Source organism: Choloepus didactylus, chromosome 4, assembly GCF_015220235.1.
Source record: "Choloepus didactylus isolate mChoDid1 chromosome 4, mChoDid1.pri, whole genome shotgun sequence".
Classification (NCBI taxonomy): domain Eukaryota; kingdom Metazoa; phylum Chordata; class Mammalia; order Pilosa; family Megalonychidae; genus Choloepus; species Choloepus didactylus.
The window spans coordinates 78,497,187-78,513,250 of NC_051310.1; the positions used below are offsets into that span (position 1 = coordinate 78,497,187).

The 16,064-nt window shown below is 50.2% G+C and overlaps 1 protein-coding gene across 2 annotated transcripts in view; it reads right to left on the minus strand.

Moving 5' to 3' along the window:
- Window positions 1-834: 834 nt before the first annotated feature.
- LRRK1 (leucine rich repeat kinase 1) overlaps window positions 835-16,064 on the minus strand; it is a 162,024-nt gene continuing 146,794 nt past the window's right edge. The window contains exons 28-33 of one of the 2 annotated variants that reach the window (XM_037832894.1): window positions 15,495-15,646; window positions 10,407-10,524; window positions 9,044-9,160; window positions 4,960-5,801; window positions 4,413-4,514; window positions 835-2,420 (exon numbers count right to left, since the gene is read on the minus strand). In XM_037832894.1, the coding sequence (XP_037688822.1) occupies window positions 2,243-2,420; window positions 4,413-4,514; window positions 4,960-5,801; window positions 9,044-9,160; window positions 10,407-10,524; window positions 15,495-15,646 (1,509 nt within the window). In that variant the 3' untranslated portion in view covers window positions 835-2,242. The remainder of the gene's footprint in view (window positions 2,421-4,412; window positions 4,515-4,959; window positions 5,802-9,043; window positions 9,161-10,406; window positions 10,525-15,494; window positions 15,647-16,064) is intronic. The other variant, XM_037832893.1, reaches the window with a different exon arrangement.

Below are 16,064 nucleotides of genomic sequence, written 5' to 3' on the forward strand. Positions count from 1 at the left end.
GGCCCATTCTGGCTCAGCAATGACCATGGGGTCAGATGTTGGGGGAGTCGGCCCTGCCCCCAGGACCTGACACGTCTGCCCTCCCTCAAGGGGAGGCCTGGGGAGGGGGCAGAGGGGAGCCCCCCGCTTACTGTTGGAGATCAGCCAAGGTACATCTTTCTTGGGTGTCTAGGAGAGGAGACCCTCCACAGGTGGCATTTATCTTCACCAAAAGCCTGGTATAAAATTCCAGGCAGCAAGAAGGGTGTAAAGCAAATGCTGAAGGGCCCATTCTCTCCCAGCCCTCAGTTTTCTTCTCCAGATTCTCGCGTGCCCTCTGGGTATCTGCCATGTGCAAACAAGTGTATCTGCACGGCATTTTTTTTTTTTTTTTCACACATATGGTACCTCTATACACACTGTGTTGCATGTTGGTTTTATTTTTGTGTGTGTGTTTTTAAAATAATACATTTATTCTATTTTGGAGAACATTTCAGATCAGCAGTTGGCACTGCCCCCTTCTTTCGTGGTGTGACGTGCTTGAATATATAAGAATCTGATGACTTCTGTCCTGACAGAGGGTTAGGCTGTTTCCTGCTTGGGGCTATTATAGACAATGCTGCAAAGAATAGCTTTGTTCTCTACTTTGGGCACTTTCACAGATATTTCAGGACCAGTTCCTTGAGTGGCTCAGTCAAAGAACACTTATGTTTGCAATCTTGATCGACACCTAAGGGACGGCCCCAGTGGTGAGCACCTCCCCTCGATGCCCCGGATGGGTCATGGCTATCCCACTCAGCACAGCCCCTCGGAACCCCTCCTCCTCTCCCCACGTCTTCCCCTCAACCCCTCAGCTCTGTAACCAGCACTGGTGCCCCCCCAGTTGTGGCTCACAATGTTTCAGCCACACCAGCCTCTCATCCAGCCCATCCATGCAGCAGACCAGTTGCTGCCGCAGGACCTTTGCACATGCAGGTCCCTCCGCTTTGTAGTGCTTTCCTCGGTTTCCACACAAATGTCTCCTTCTCACTTCCCACTGGGAGTCCAAGATGCAACTGCCTATTTCCACCTCGGGCAGTGAGTGGGACCTGAGTAGGAGCAGCCTGGCTGTGACCACAGGCATTTCAGTAAACACAGAGGCCAAGATGTCTCTCTTAAGGGAGACTGTTTATTTCCAGATAAACGAATCACAGCTGCCTGCACACCCCAGAGAAATGTCAGTTTGATTTTTTCCTATTTTGATTTTAGAAAAGGGTCAACAGCTTGAACCAAAGTGCAATAGCACAATCAAACTCCTGTTCTGGGTTAAGTAGCTGCAAACGGCAACACTTGATAAAGAGGTGGGTATGTGTGAGTGCGTGTGTGTGCACGTGTTATTTATATATAAAAAAATTTGTTCTCATGCATACACATAAATCCCCCATTAACAATTTAGCTTTCTATACTCTGCTGATCATGTGTGCGGTAAATCTTTAGCTGAGACATAATTTGGCATGAGCCCCATAGGATGTGATTTCACCACTACAGACCTAACCACCGAGATATTACTTAATTTTTTCAAGTGATAAACAAGATTATCATGTGCAAACAAACAGGGTTTGTGTTCCAGCTGCGTCTATGTTAATTTGACATAGCTATAAACACAAGACCCATTCTGACAGCCTGCTGATGGAGTTACTCCTTCCTTTTGTCAGCTGGAAAAGAAAGTAAAGAGCTGAGAGGGTGTCCTGGGCTTTCCGGCCGTGGCACTTAAAGGAACTCATTCATTCCCCGGGTTGGCCAAGGATCTGGCCTCGGTGAGTTTCTCACACTGGGTGGAGACATCTGATCTCAGCTTGTCCCAGCTGGGCCCCACCTCAGGGATGCAGAGCCTTGTGAAATTTGCTGGAGCCACTGCAGGAGTGGCAGGGGTCACCCCTCCTCCCGCCCTGTCCCCGACTGCTACCCAGCTGAGAGCTTCTAGTGTAACTCCATCCGGGACCTGGGGCTTGAACACGGATGGGAAGGCCCAGCCCAGAGTGGGAACCCCGTACCCCACCCCTGGAAGGGGGGTGGAGGAGGCAGGGAGAGGCACTTCCCCACCCAGTGCTGCCTTCCTCCCTTTGGGCTGTAAAATCAGCAATGGGAGGACCCCAGCCCACCACCCACCCAGCTGCACACTCCCCAGCAGTCTTAGCAGCAAGCTGGTCAGGAGAACTCTATCCATTTTCCAGGTCTTCGGGGGGGTGAGGCCGACAGCCTGGACTGTCTGCCCCATGTGGTGTCACCTCCTCTTGCGTGTGCAGTTCTCCAGCCGGCCCAGCTCCTCGTAGGACTGGTAGAAGATGTCGAATTCCCTGGAGCCCCAGCTCCTCCAGACAGCCAGGCACCACTCGGCATTTTCGTTCTCGAAGCAGCACACAACCATGTCTTTCGCCACCACGGCTGCGTCCACCAGCTCCCTGTGGAGAGAGGGGGTCTCAGCAAACCACTGGGGCCCCTCCAGGCTGGGCCAGGACCTTTGCCTTGTAGGGAGGGGAGAGCCCGGTTAGAGAAGGGGACCCTGGCATTCCTGTCCGGCCCTACCAATGTGTTTTGCCGACCGGCTTTCCCTGGTGCTCCGGCCTGTAGGCAAAGGTGAAGGGCTGTGGGCATCCCTTCTCATTCACAGGCCATGTCCTAAGGGACTGACTCCTTGGGGGCCCACTGATGCCAATCAGAGCAGGCGTTCTCTGTGACAGAGTGTCCAGGAAATGCCACCGACTCCTGAAGGCCTGCAGGTGAATGGGCCTTGGCAGATTCTAAGCTTTGGTCAGTTCCCCTGCCTCTCAGCTCATGTATGATTCTTCCTCTCCCACTGAAGTTGCCACATGCTTAGAAAACATGGCAATATATCAGACAGACCAACCTGCTGTGGAGAGCCATTCTCTACTGGCATTTTCGGTTTGAGGTTGTGGACTGCTGTGAATGACCTGTGTGTGTGCTCCTTTCTTTCTGTGGATACTGGATGTGCTGTGGCTCCTGGCCCTGGGTGGTGTCTCTCTGGAGCCCACCAGGCACGCAGTCTGCAGCCCCCTCCTCCTGGGCCCGGCATGCCTGGCCTGGCCCCAAGGTCACCGCCTGAACCAGGATGACCCTGGGAGCACCCGGCCTGGTCCCAAGGTCACCACCTGAACCAGGGTGTCCTCGGGGAGCACCCAGCCTGGCCCTCAGGTCCCCATGTGAATCGGATGCCCGCAGACACTGCCTGGCCTCCCTGCCTCTGGCTCCCTCAAGGCCTTGCATGTCGTGGGCACTTGTTAACTCCTTGCTGAGGGAATAAGCATCTCAAAACGCTGGTGGGATCAGGCTGCTGGGGCCTCTTCTCTGTGGAGTGAGTATGCCTGGCTCTGGTTCAGATGTGGCTTCGGGGGAATAAATAGAAAAAAACACCAGGCGAGCACTAAGAGCACGAATGGCCAGCAGGCTTGGCTGACCTGGGATCTTTAGCTGCCTGCCCAAGGCTGCCCTACACAGACTCAGCCGTGCTCAGAGGCAAACCCAGATATTGCTTCCAGTCACCTGTATGGCCAGGGCCACTGTCCCGGGTGACTCGCTGGGAAAGCTCGATGCCGGGGGGCAAGGGGGTGGAAGGACCCCGACCCTTCCCCTGTCGTTGCCCTGCTCTGGGCTTCTCCACCCCTCTCCTGCTCCAGCTGAAACACAATCGCGCCTACACACAGGCAGGTGGGGTGAGAACGCACGCCACGAAGAGACAGATTGGTGTGCACGGTGGGAGTGCTCCAAGGCACACACGCGTGTGGATGGAGGGGGTCTTCATGAGGAAGACTGATTGCATGTGATTGGGAAGTCAAAGCCAGGCACAGAAGTGCTACTGGCAGCTGGTGGATGCCAGGAACCACTGTCCAGCGGCCACCATCCCCCAAGTCCCACACATCTCCCTGGTTTTGTACACTGGGTCCCAGGCAGGCCATCCTGGGCCCATATCTCCCAGCAGCTGCCCAGGGAGGGTTGGTCGAGCCCAGGAGGGGGACAGCGGGGACTCCAAGCTCAGCGATGGCACTGGGAGGGGGGGTGCCTGTGACATCAGGCCCCCAGTTAGACGGGCAGTTTGGGGCACTCGGCAAGGGCCCTCCTGTTGCAGCTGAACTCTAACCTACAGGCGAACCCCAAGTGGGGCACCTGGTCCAGAGGGGCACAGGGCACCCCAGCTTTGGCCAGTATTTGCTGCTCCCCTAGAGGCCACCTCGCTGACCCCATCTGGTGTCTTCTTTACCTTCTGGCAAGTTGGAGGATGCTGATGTTAAGTGGTAGAGGGAAAAGAAGGGCAGAAAAGGCATTCTGCAGGGAAACGGCGATGGAGCTTTGGATCCCTAATGTCCTTGCTCCAGGGAAGCGGAGCTGGCATGCATGGCCCCCCTGGGGTCCCTGGAGGAGCCGTTCCTCCATCTTACCCATACGGAGTCAGCTCTCGGGCTTTCAGGACGGCGATGACGCGGCCCCGCTGGGCCCCCGACTCCTTCTCTAGGCCGATGACGATAATATCTCCACCACGCCTAGGAAATCAAGACCGAAAAGGGAAGCTTTTGGTCCATGGCTGGTCTCCCCTGGGGAAAAGGACCTGGCGTGCAGTAAAAGCAGGGTTACGAATGGGCTGTCTCCACTGACGGATTACATTACCGCAAGGGCACCAAAGCTGAGGCCGAGAAAAACTTTCCCAGTAGGAAATTTAATCACAGTGGACCGTGGCCACCTGGCCCTGCTCATTTTGTCGCTCTTTTTTAGCTTTCCACCAGGCAGATGAGTGTGAGTGCAGCTATTAGTACATTTGCTGAAGAGATGGTTCCAGATTCCAAAACAGGGGGAAAAACACGCTCATAGAAGAACAGCTCTTGGTGGATTTCAGCATTATCTTTAAGAATGTTTTAGGGGTTCCCACCAAAGCAAGAGCGGTCAGCAGGCACGGGCCCGTCTGCCCGTCTGCACTGTCGGGACACGTACCTGGGCACCCAGATGAGGTCTTTTACAGCCAGGATCTTCACAGCCTGCAGGTGATGGCTGAAGGCGTCCCCATCCACAGGGGTCAGGCAGTGTCCAGGCTGGTTGGAATAAACGTTGAGCTCGTCCTCGTAGTCTGTGGAGAAGGGCACGCTGGAAAAGCTGGCCGGGGAGCTGGGCAGGCTGGCAGGGCACCCGGCGGGCCGGCAGGGCGGGGATGAGGAGTAGGAGGACAAGGAGCAGTAGTCGGTCAGCGAGTCTTGGTGAGTGAGGATCTGTGTGCCCAGCTCTTTGCTATACATGATGCTCACGTCTGCGATGCCGTCCCCCACGGGCTCCTTCGGGCCAGCTGCACAGCCGCTGCCCAGGGTCTCAGGCCCCACCAGTGGGCATACCGGAAACACGTCCCTGAGGGGGCTGGGGTCTCCGCAGAAGTAGCGGGCGCAGAGTTGGTAAGTGGCTGCGTGGAACATGACCAAGGAGTTGGCCTTGTCGTCCAGGCACCAGACCACTTCCTCCCCCCGGCACTCGGAGCTGCAGGTGATGGACGTGACTGTGGACGGTGCCAAGTAGGGCTCCAGCCGCCGGCTGATCTCCAGGGCCAAGCAGTCGATGACCAGGAGGCCCGGCCCGTTGCTGTACCAGACCTCAGAGCCGCTGTTGGCCACCTCCATGGCCTGCACGGGGTAGGGGTTCTGCCGTGCGTCTTCGTCGGCGATGCTGAACTTGGCCCTGTTGGCTGTGTGTGAGCACAGGTAGGAGCAGTTGTCATCTGGGGCTCCCCGTATCACTGGGAATGCAGCCACCAGCCCGTCAGCCAGGCCCGCCAGCACCAGGTAGGAATTCTGTAGGACGAGACAGGGGTAGCGTGAGTCCTCTCCTCTGGCACGTTCCAGGGGAGAAGCAGCAGGCTCGAGATGCACCTCCATGCCATGCTCTTTCCACCAACTCCCTGAGTTCAAGTCTTACTCTAAAGCTATGAAAATCAGTATCATTTGCTGTGGGCACAAGATTGGCACGGAGATTAGTGGAACAGGATAGAGAGTCCTGAAGTAGAGCCCACACAGAGTTGGGCAGCTGAATTTTGAGAAAGGAGCCAAAAAATTCAATGGAGTAAGGGAAAGTCTTTTCAACAGCTGGAAAAGACTGGAACAACTGGATAAATGTATTTAAGAAAATGGGTCTTGACCCCCTACTTTGCACCACAGACAAAAGTTAACTTGACCTGGATTATAGGCCTAAAACTAAATTAAAACCAGGAAGCTTCTAGAAGAACAAAATATAAGAAGTAAGAAGCTCTCCAAGACTTTGGAGTAAGCAAATATTTCCTAGTAAGAATTGCAAAAGAAAAAAAAAATTGATACGTTAGATTTCATCGAAATGAAAGAGCAAGCTCCAGCTTGGGAGGGAATATTTGCAAATCATGGATCAGAAAGAGAAATGTGTGTCTACCACTACGCTCCGGAGAAAGGCTCTCTCAAGGATGAGGGGCTGCCAGCAGGAGTGTCCAGACATGACGCCCCTGGGTGGGTGCTGACCAGGCCCGTAAGAGCCCTACCTTGTCCTGCTGCCCCTGAGCAGTACACGATTCCGCCACAGAAGAGTCCGGCCATGGGACACGGCAGGGGTGCATGTGATCCTTTGGTGGCCTGCCACCTCGTGGTGCCCACAGCAAGGAGCCGCCTTCTATTCAGGGACCTCACCAAGCTCTCAGCAAGGGTTCCCTTCTGAGGCTGGGGTGTTTCGCTCACTGCTTCCCGCCTGCTTCCCTCCCTCTGGACAGTGTGCCAACAGGGCAGGACCACGCCGGCATGCCCACCACTGTGTCCTGGCATGGGAGGGGGCAGAGTCTTGTTCACTCCCGAGACCCTGGAATGCCACGTGGTTTTTCTGCACCTCGTAGCGGGCACGTGTTTGCTGAGCATTGAATTCTTGAAGAATTAAACAGACTCGTGTTGGCACTTCTAACTCACTACACGCTCGTGCTCCCAGCCTTACTGCATCTATGCTGAAATGCCGGCTGACTGGCTGGTGGGGATGAGGTCCTTGGGTGCCCCTGTCTCCCCATCCAGCTTGAGATCCCTCCAGTCCCCGGAGGTCATGGGGCAGAGGTCAAAGGAGCAAGGACAGTGCTGAAAGCTCAACCTCACCCCACGGACTCCCCAGAGCTGCTGGGCTGAGCTCATCAGGGGCACAGCTTAGACAGCGGAGCTGGGCTGGGGTGGGGAAGGGCTCAGAAGAACAAAAGAGGAGCTGGGATGCAGGCAGGGAGCCAGGCCTTGTGCCAGCATGGGTGAAGGACAGAAAGCCTTGCTGTTGGGAACTGGGGGGACACAGGGAGGGCGGACTGTCCAAGGCAGGGCAGTGCCCCAGCCTCGAGCTCACCATGAGATCAGTAAACCCTAAGTTGCTTATCGAGTTCCGTCTGCGGGATTTTCATGAAAGCCAGCAGCCAAGGCAAACAGGAGCAGAGTCTCTATCTAGAGCTGCCGGCCCAGCCTGGCAGGGCTGTGTGTGTGTGTGTGTGTGTGTGTGTGTGTGTGCGTGTGCGTGCAAGCAGGCAGGGAGCTGCCGTCATTGGCTGTGGCGGGGCGGGCACCCTGCACAGGTAGGCTCTGCACAGAGTCGGCTTTCTTCCCTCTGGTGGCGTGGGTGGGAGGGGGTGCCCGGGCCTGGCCAGCAATGGCCTGAAATGAGGCTTTGTGTTGTGTTCTCTGCGCTCTGGGGCAGGCCATGTCCAGAGTGAGACCACAGACAGAAACAGTTGTAAGGTTAGCTTCAGACTTTATTTTTTACCAGGTGGAGAGAAGAGAAGAGCTCATATATTTCACTACCGCTGGGCAGCAAAAATAGCACTGCTCCCATTTAGCGAGTGCATGCTCTGGGCAGGCACCAGGCCCATTAGGCCTCAAGGTTCTTCCCACAGTCTCTTATTATTCCCATTTTACAGACGGAAAAGACTGAACAGGAGGATGATGGTCAACATGTTTTGACAAATGACAAAGTAGCACCGTGTTTCTTTAGATGGAATTCTCAGCCTGGGAATATTCATTCATCCATTCTTCCATGCATCCATCCATCCATCCATCCATCCTTCCTTCCTTCTTTCCTTCCTTCCATCCATCCATCCATTCTCCCACCCATCTATCCTCCCTTCCTTCCTTCCCTCCTTCCTTCCTTCCCTCCTTCCTCCCTTCCTTCCTCCCTCCCTTCCTTTCTTTCCTTTATTTTCCTTCCATTCATCCATCCTTCCATCCATCCATCCATCCATCCATCCAATAAACACTCCTTGAGTGCTTTACTATGAGTAAAGACCTTGTATTTTGCAAAGCTGGCACCTCCCTGCAGACAGAGTAAGGAGAGTGTGAACAGGGAGCCTGAGCACGGTGGAGGGTGGGAGGGTGGGTAGAGTCTGGGGACAGGGGAAGATGTCTCAGTGGCTGTGGGACTCGGAGGGGGTGGGGCATCCCAGAGAAGGGCTCACTGCAGCTGGTTGAGAGAACCGAGAGCAGTTATTGTGGCAAAGAGGTTGTTGCTGGCAGAGGATGGTGTGCCTGGAGGTTGGAACTTAGGGACCCATGGGATGGTGGGGGAGAGGAGTCTGGGGCATCCTACTGGACATGGAGGCTGGGGTCTGGGTTTGCCTGTGAGCCCTGGAGAGAAGGCAGAGATGGGGGTAAGCAGAGCCAGCTGCCCCAGGGGTGGCCACTAGTATCACAAAGGGAAGAGGCTATGTGTGCAACGGTGCATTTGCACCTTTGGCAGACATTTCACCACCATGGGGGGGTGGGGTGGGCTCTGGCATTTGCATGTGGACAGCAAGGTCTCCACTTATCCTTTAGTTTCACCGGCTGTGCAGGTTTTCACACACTGGAAAGAGCACTAAGCTCTGAGCACTGGCTCAGGGCTGCTGTGAATTTTCTTTCCTACTCTCTAAGGTTGGCTTTGACCTGGATTTGGTGGCCTAAGAGTATGGGACTGGATTGGTCCCCCTCTTTTCCTTTCCCTCCCCCCACCCCACCCCTAGGCTGATCCTAGCTGGGAACAGCGACTTCAGACCTGCCCATCCATTCCCCCACCCCCTCACCTTTTTGATGACAGGGACTGCCAGAAAGCAGGTGACCACAGCCGGGGTGTCCAGGGCCCTCTGAGGCACATTTAAGGGGCACATGCCTTTGAGGCTGTAGATGTAGATCTTCTGGTCCTGTGGATGCAGACGAGGCTGTGGTGAGAGCTGGTTTGGAAGTCGCCTGGCCTTGCCTAGGGGAGGTGGTACACTCAGTTTGGGCAATTCCTTTTGTGCCTAAAAAGTACCCTCTTTTGAGGCTTTCTGCTTGGTCACTCACATACCTTGGTCACTCACATACCTATTTCTGTTCTTTGTAGAAAATTCAAGAAATACAGAATATTTGAGAGAAGAAAATTTAAATTGCCCATAATCCATCAGAGTAAACCACTATTGGGATTTTGGAGACCTATCCTTTCAGAAGTTTCTGTGTGTGTGTGTGCATGCATATTATAGACAAAAGTGAGTTCACCATGATGCTGTTTGCACTTTTCTTTTCACGTAATGGTACATAGCGGGCAGAGCCCTGTATCCTTACCCACTCCATAAAGAGAAGCACATTCTAGCACCTCTTGGCTGTCTGTCCCTTGACGTATCTTAATCTGGCTAATCTCTTGCTGTTAGATGTTTAGTCTGTTTCTGTGTTTTCACTACTATAAATTATTCTGGGACGAGCATTTTTATAGATGTGTGTGTATGTGTGTGCGCACGTGTGTTGGTTATTTCCTTGAAATGGCTGAGGCCAAGGGATGAACAGACTGTAGAGCTTTCTGTGATGCATTTGAACAATACTTCCAAACCGCCATCCAGCAAGCTTGCACAGGTTCAGCTCCCCACCAGCAGCTTCTGGGCATTTGTCTTCCTGCATTCCTCTCGGGGTTCTTGGAAGACAGCCCCCCTACCCCCTGGCCCCCAGCCTTCCCGTGACTTCTCTGACGTGAAGACACAGAGGCCTTCAGAGCTGAGGGGATTTGTGGTGCATGGACCCGGTGGCGTCACTGCAAATCCAGTCATTTCACCATTCCGCTGGGCTTCTCCTCCCTGCTCAGATTCCAGGCCTGGGAGTTAGGGTGCTGGGTCCCCATCCTGGGCTGAGTTTTGTTCTGGGGGTCTCATGGGTAATGAGCTGGGCTGGGGGATGCTAAAAATGTATTCCTTGTTTATTCATTGTTTATCTGAACTCATTTACCTGGGTGTCATTGTCTATAATATGCATGCACACACACACACACACAGAAACTTCTGGAAGGATAGGTCCCCAAAATCCCAATAGTGGTTTACTCTGATGGATTATAGGCAATTTAAATTTTCTTCTTTCAAATATTCTATATTTCTTAAATTTCTTAAATGTACTCCCCACCCCGAGCTCCCCACTGAAGGTCACCTCGGTCGCAGTCCACAGTGAGCTCTGGACCTTGATCTGGCAGCTCAGCCTCATCCCCGCACAGCTCATTCTCTGAACTTCTAGAAGGCCCTTCTCCGTGTTCACCACTGTGTAGTTCCTGAAAATGCAAAGCGGCGTGGTCAGTTTGCATGGCTGGAGGTCACGTCCCTCCTTCCCCCAAGTCCAGGGAGGACGCCTGGGCTCCAGGACGGATCTTCAGGGTCCTGGGGCTTAGAGCCTGGTTCTGCCTGTCTGACAGTGCTCGGACATTTCAGGCAGGGAAGGGCCATTCCCGATGGGAAGAAAGAATCGCCACTGTTTGCCACCTTGGGTTCACCAAGAGTTGTCCCAGCCTGAATAAGGGGCACTGGGAGTTGGTCCATTACCTGTGCCACTCCCCATTTCCCAGACCATATCCCGCCTCACCCGCCCCTTCCCACTCCGGGAAGGCAGGGAGCCCTTTGCTGGGAGAATGGTCAACACCAAGGCTAAGGGCAAGGTGGGTGGATTTCAGAGGAGAATGGGCAGGGGACCTTCAAACGGGACTTCTGAGAGCCCACAAGAAGCTGCCATTATTGGAAGTGGCTCACCAGGCGTGGCCCTGGGCCCCGGCTCCCCCTCCAGTGTCACTGCCCCCCACACCTCCACTGTTCTCCAGGCGGCTGTATGATGGCCCATTGCACAGAAGGAGAAACCGAAGCTAGCTGTGGGGAGTAAGTTATTCACCCCAAGTCACACAGGTCTTTTCCTCCATCTAAGAGAATTAGTTAAATTAGTGCATAAGGAGTGTTCAATTTAAAGTTTTTTCCCACCATCAAATTTTGGAAACCTTTGTCGTCATTGAAGGCTAACACACATATTTGCAGATGATGGAAAAATGAGGGAAAAAAAATAGCAAGGAGAATTTTTTTCATAGTTACATTTTCCTACTTTTCCAGTCTTTTTTCTATATCTTTAAAAAATTAAATTAGGATATTATAAGTAGCTTTACATTTCACTTTGAAAATTTTTGAAAATATAGAAAAGCATAAAGGATAATATAATTCCTTCAATGAGAATTTTGTCCTATTTGTATCCTGTTTATCTGCTTTTCCTCCTTCCATTCCCCCTCCTTCCCTTCCTTAATGAATAGAACATCACATCTAATTGATGGGGACTCCTTCACCCTAACCCCCAATATCGTTTCCCTTCTGCTCTGGGGCAGAATCACCCTATCAGCGAGTCCTACGTCAGGCTGCTGGCAAGCTTTTAAGAAACCTTCATAGGAACCAGAAAGAGGCCTTTCCCTTATCTCAGGAGTGGAGACTTCTCTGCCCTGAACAATTGCTGTAGATATCCTCCGTGAGTCTGTCAGACTGAATAGTTACATCATCACCAGGCCAACAGAGCAGCGCCCCTTCTAGAATCATCCGTGAGCACCCTGGGATTTCCTTAAGACAGACTTCCGAGATGTGGAGCTACCGGTTGGAGGGTGTCAGCATCTTTAAGGCCCTTGATCCAGAGTGACAAACTGTTTTTCCGATGGACGTGCAAATTTACACGCTCACCAGTTAGAATGACACGCCCTCAGCAGCCTGGTTAGTGTCTTAAAAAAACTTTGCCAGTATGATGGACAAAATAATAAAAGGCTAGTTGCAGGATGATTTTACATTTCTTTGTTTATTAGTAGGTTCGAATGTTAAATAAAATATGTTTATTAAAGTGGTACTTGGTGCCATTGCTACAAATTCATCAAAAATTTCCAAGCAAAGATGTTTGATGGACCCTTTCACTCGTGTCTTAGCAATACTGTATGTTTTTTTTTAGTTTTAGCAGTTTGAGGTAACACTTTACAAGAAGTCTGTAAAGCTCTTATGTTTATATTTGAAACATTAAATAAGTGCTTTCATTGGCTTTTAATTCCACATTCTTTCTTTTGCAGACTTATTTTGGTTTTGAACCTTTTTTTTTTTTTCTTAAATGTATATGCTCTTATGTTTTCATGGTTCCATTGCTTCACTGGCGAATATTTCCCACAAATAACTAAGTTTGTAAACACTTCACCATCAATTATGGTTACAAAAATCAAGTCTCATATATAAGGAATCATATTTATTACTAAAATTACAAAGAACTCTTTTGGCCTTCATTTCTTTGGACCCATATTATCCCTCAGTTGACCGCTGACAGCTGCATTCAGAGATGTGATTTTTCTTTACAAAGAAATCTAGTGAAGCGTGTCTCTCCATTTAAATAGGATTAAAAGTCAATGTTATACATATTTTATATCTAATTTACTAATGAGGTTGAACAGGTTTCATTAAAATGTTTAATGATTTTACAAATGAATAAAAAATATGTTTATTACCCTCTGTTTACCTTTTCCAAAGAATACTCAGGTTCCTTGACTATTTTACTATTAAGATTTTGGTATTTTTTTCATTGATTTGTAAGAATCCTTTATCTTGGTTAGTGGTTGTTTCTAGGTCATTCTAATGGGTAGAGCTAGGTTATATGAGTTTATTTTTCCTAAAGATAAAACACATCATGAGTTCATGCAACTTAAATTGAGAATGACAGGATTTTAACTTACCCTATCTTGTATCTATTTTCCCTTTCCCCCATGATGAAAATTATGGTTTTCAATAAACTTAATGTAAGTACTTACTAGTTTTACCACATAATCAGAAACAATGTCTTAAAATAACTATAACAACACTACCACCAACAATATAATTTCCAAAAATAGTTTAATATATATACACACACACATAGACACACACACACACACATATATACACACTTTTTTTTTTGGCTTTGCTTTTTGTCCTTAGTCTCTATCCCATCAGGAACATAGAGTCCATTGCTGTGATTTAGAAAGGTTTATCTCTCAAGAGCACTGCTTCTTAGAGTCTGTCTTGTGTCAGAGCCGCCCATCCCATAAAAATCTGATGCAAACTCCACAAAGACTAATCTCAAGAAAACAGCTTAGTATGGCTCCAGTTTCATCTCATCCCAGCCTTCTCTGCTTTCACCACCTGCAAATGTTTGCCCCTGTGCTCAGTGGCACATGACTTGTGCTGTCTTATCTCTGAAGGGATCCCACTGGGCAGACGGGAAAGATGACTCCTGGCCAGACTCAAGGGGCTCCCATTGCATGGTGGGTTCTTGGGGCTTTCATCGTCTTAGACACTGTCTCCCAATACTCCTTCCTCATGGACCTGCAACCTCCCTCTCTTTCTTGCACCCATGGTCACACCCCAAATCTTGTCTTTACTAGGAGCTGCACCCCTTCCACAAACTCTGTGTCAGTCATTCTACTGTCTGACCACAATCTCCTACTTTTTACGGCTTCATCAAGTACCCCAAATTGCAACACTTTTTGTACTGTGCCAAGACCCAGGATCTTTTGATAATTTCCATCGTTCCCTACTCAACCATTTTACAGACTCCCTTAGATTTCATGGTCCATCTCCATAATTCACTCCCTTGAAAATGCCCTCAACTCCCGTCCTTCTCTCTCCCTCCAGGCAAAAGCCCGACTCTGCTTAAAACCAACCTCCTTGCCTCTCCCACCATGTGGGGTAGTGGAAGGTGGCTGGCGAAAGACCCATAGCTTTGCTCACTGGTCTCACTGCAAATGCATGGCCTCTAACCTCAAGTGGGCTTCAGTGCACCTGCAATCACACTGGACTTCCCCTTGCCTTCATGCTTGTTTTGTATTTCCTCCTTTCTCCTCAAATATCTGACACCTCCTCCCCACTCTCATCCTTCCTGCCGCTTCACTAAGAAAAGAGATGCACTTAGAAGGAACACCCACAATCTTTCTTTTTTTTTGTTTTTTTAAATAATTCAATTTTATTGAGATATATTCACATACCATGCAGTCATTCAAAGTGTACAATCAGTTGTTCACAGTACCACCATATAGTTGTGCGTCCATCACCAAAATTAATTTTTGAACATTTTCATTACCACACACACAAAAGTAATAAGAATAAAAATTAAAGTGAAAAAGAACAATTAAAGTAAAAAAAGAACACTGGGTGTTTTTTCTTTTTTTGCCCCATTTTTCTACTCATCCATCCATACACTGGACAAAGGGGAGTGCGATCCACATGGCTTTCCCAATCACATTGTCACCCCTCATGAGCTCTTATTTTAAAGGGAACCCTCCCACTTTTTCTCTGGGTCTCCTTCCCCTCTTACTTATTCAGGGCCTTCACTCCAAAAACTAACTGTCCTCCCTCCTCTACCAACATCTAATCTCCCATCTATCCATCCATCCATCCATCCAACCTCCCATCCATCCAGCCATCCATCCATCATCCATCCATCCATCCATCCATTATCCATCCATCCATCCAACCATCTGACAGACACTCATTGAGAACTTGCTAACTGTCCAGCACTGAGTAAAGGCTCCAAGGATGCCATGTCCCTACCCTTGACTATAAAGACAAGGCAGGAAAACAAAGGCCATTAGCTTAACATGCTCAGTGCTGGGAGAGCTGTGTATGTAAAACACAAAGAAGGGGGAGTGTCTCCTAGATCAAAACATGCTGTCTCCTCTAATTTTAATGTCATAAAAACGTCCAGCAAGGAAAGAATTATCCAGGCCCATGTCAGGGTCAAGAAATAACTTTGTAGCAGGAAAATAGCTAAAATACAGCTGAGGATTTTCAGTGTGAAGGTTCAAATTATAATCTTAGTTTCAAGGTAAACACAAGATGCTTTGTCTAAGTCACCTGCTATTAAGAAGCCCTTACATTTGTTGCTCTTGTTTGTCTTTTCTATCTTGGATAACAGCCATAGGTGCCTAGTTAACTGGCACACGCTTATGTTATTCTTAAAACAATTAAGCTGCAAATAGCTCCATCTTAAAACAAACCCCTTGCTGGACCCCACAAGCATCTGGCAGATACTACCCTTTCCTTTGCTCCTCTTAACCAGAAAACTCTGAAAGGGTGGTCTAGATGTGCAGACACCAACCACGCTTTCCACCCCACTGTCCAAGGAAACAACTGTCCTCCTGGCCATCGTTGACCCTGTACTGCCTATTTCTCCCTCAGAAACACGCACGGGACACTGTGGGGCTTAGGAGATTACCTGGACTCCTCTTTGCCGTCCCAAAACACCACGGTGTACTCCTGGCCCTGGGATGAGAAGAACGACGTCTGCTTTCCACATGGCAGCATGTACATGAAGGTGGCGAAGGTGGGGTCCTTCATCTGGCTCACCACGGACACAGCCAGGGGCCGCTGAGGGGAGATGGGGTACCAGGACGTGAGTAAGGGGAACTCACACCCAGATCATTCAAGGTTGCCCCAAAATGAGGGGCTGAAGGATGGCAGGAACCAACCCTTCCGGGCTCTCACTGGCCATGGGGACCTGACACTCAGCCGGTCAATTAGCCTAATGCCCCCACACCAACACCCACACTCAAGGACATACCATCTTGCAAGAAACTTTCCTTTGACCTCACTTACTCCCAATTCATTAATTCACTAAGGCTGACTAATCTGATACATGAGTTTTAACCTTGACACCACTAGCCTTTTCCAGAAAACTGCAACATAACCCCTGCTTCTCATGAGCAAGCATTTCCCCCCATTCCTGTAAAAACATTTCCCCCCATTCCTGTAAAAAGAGATACTCATATTCTCTGCTCTGGCACGG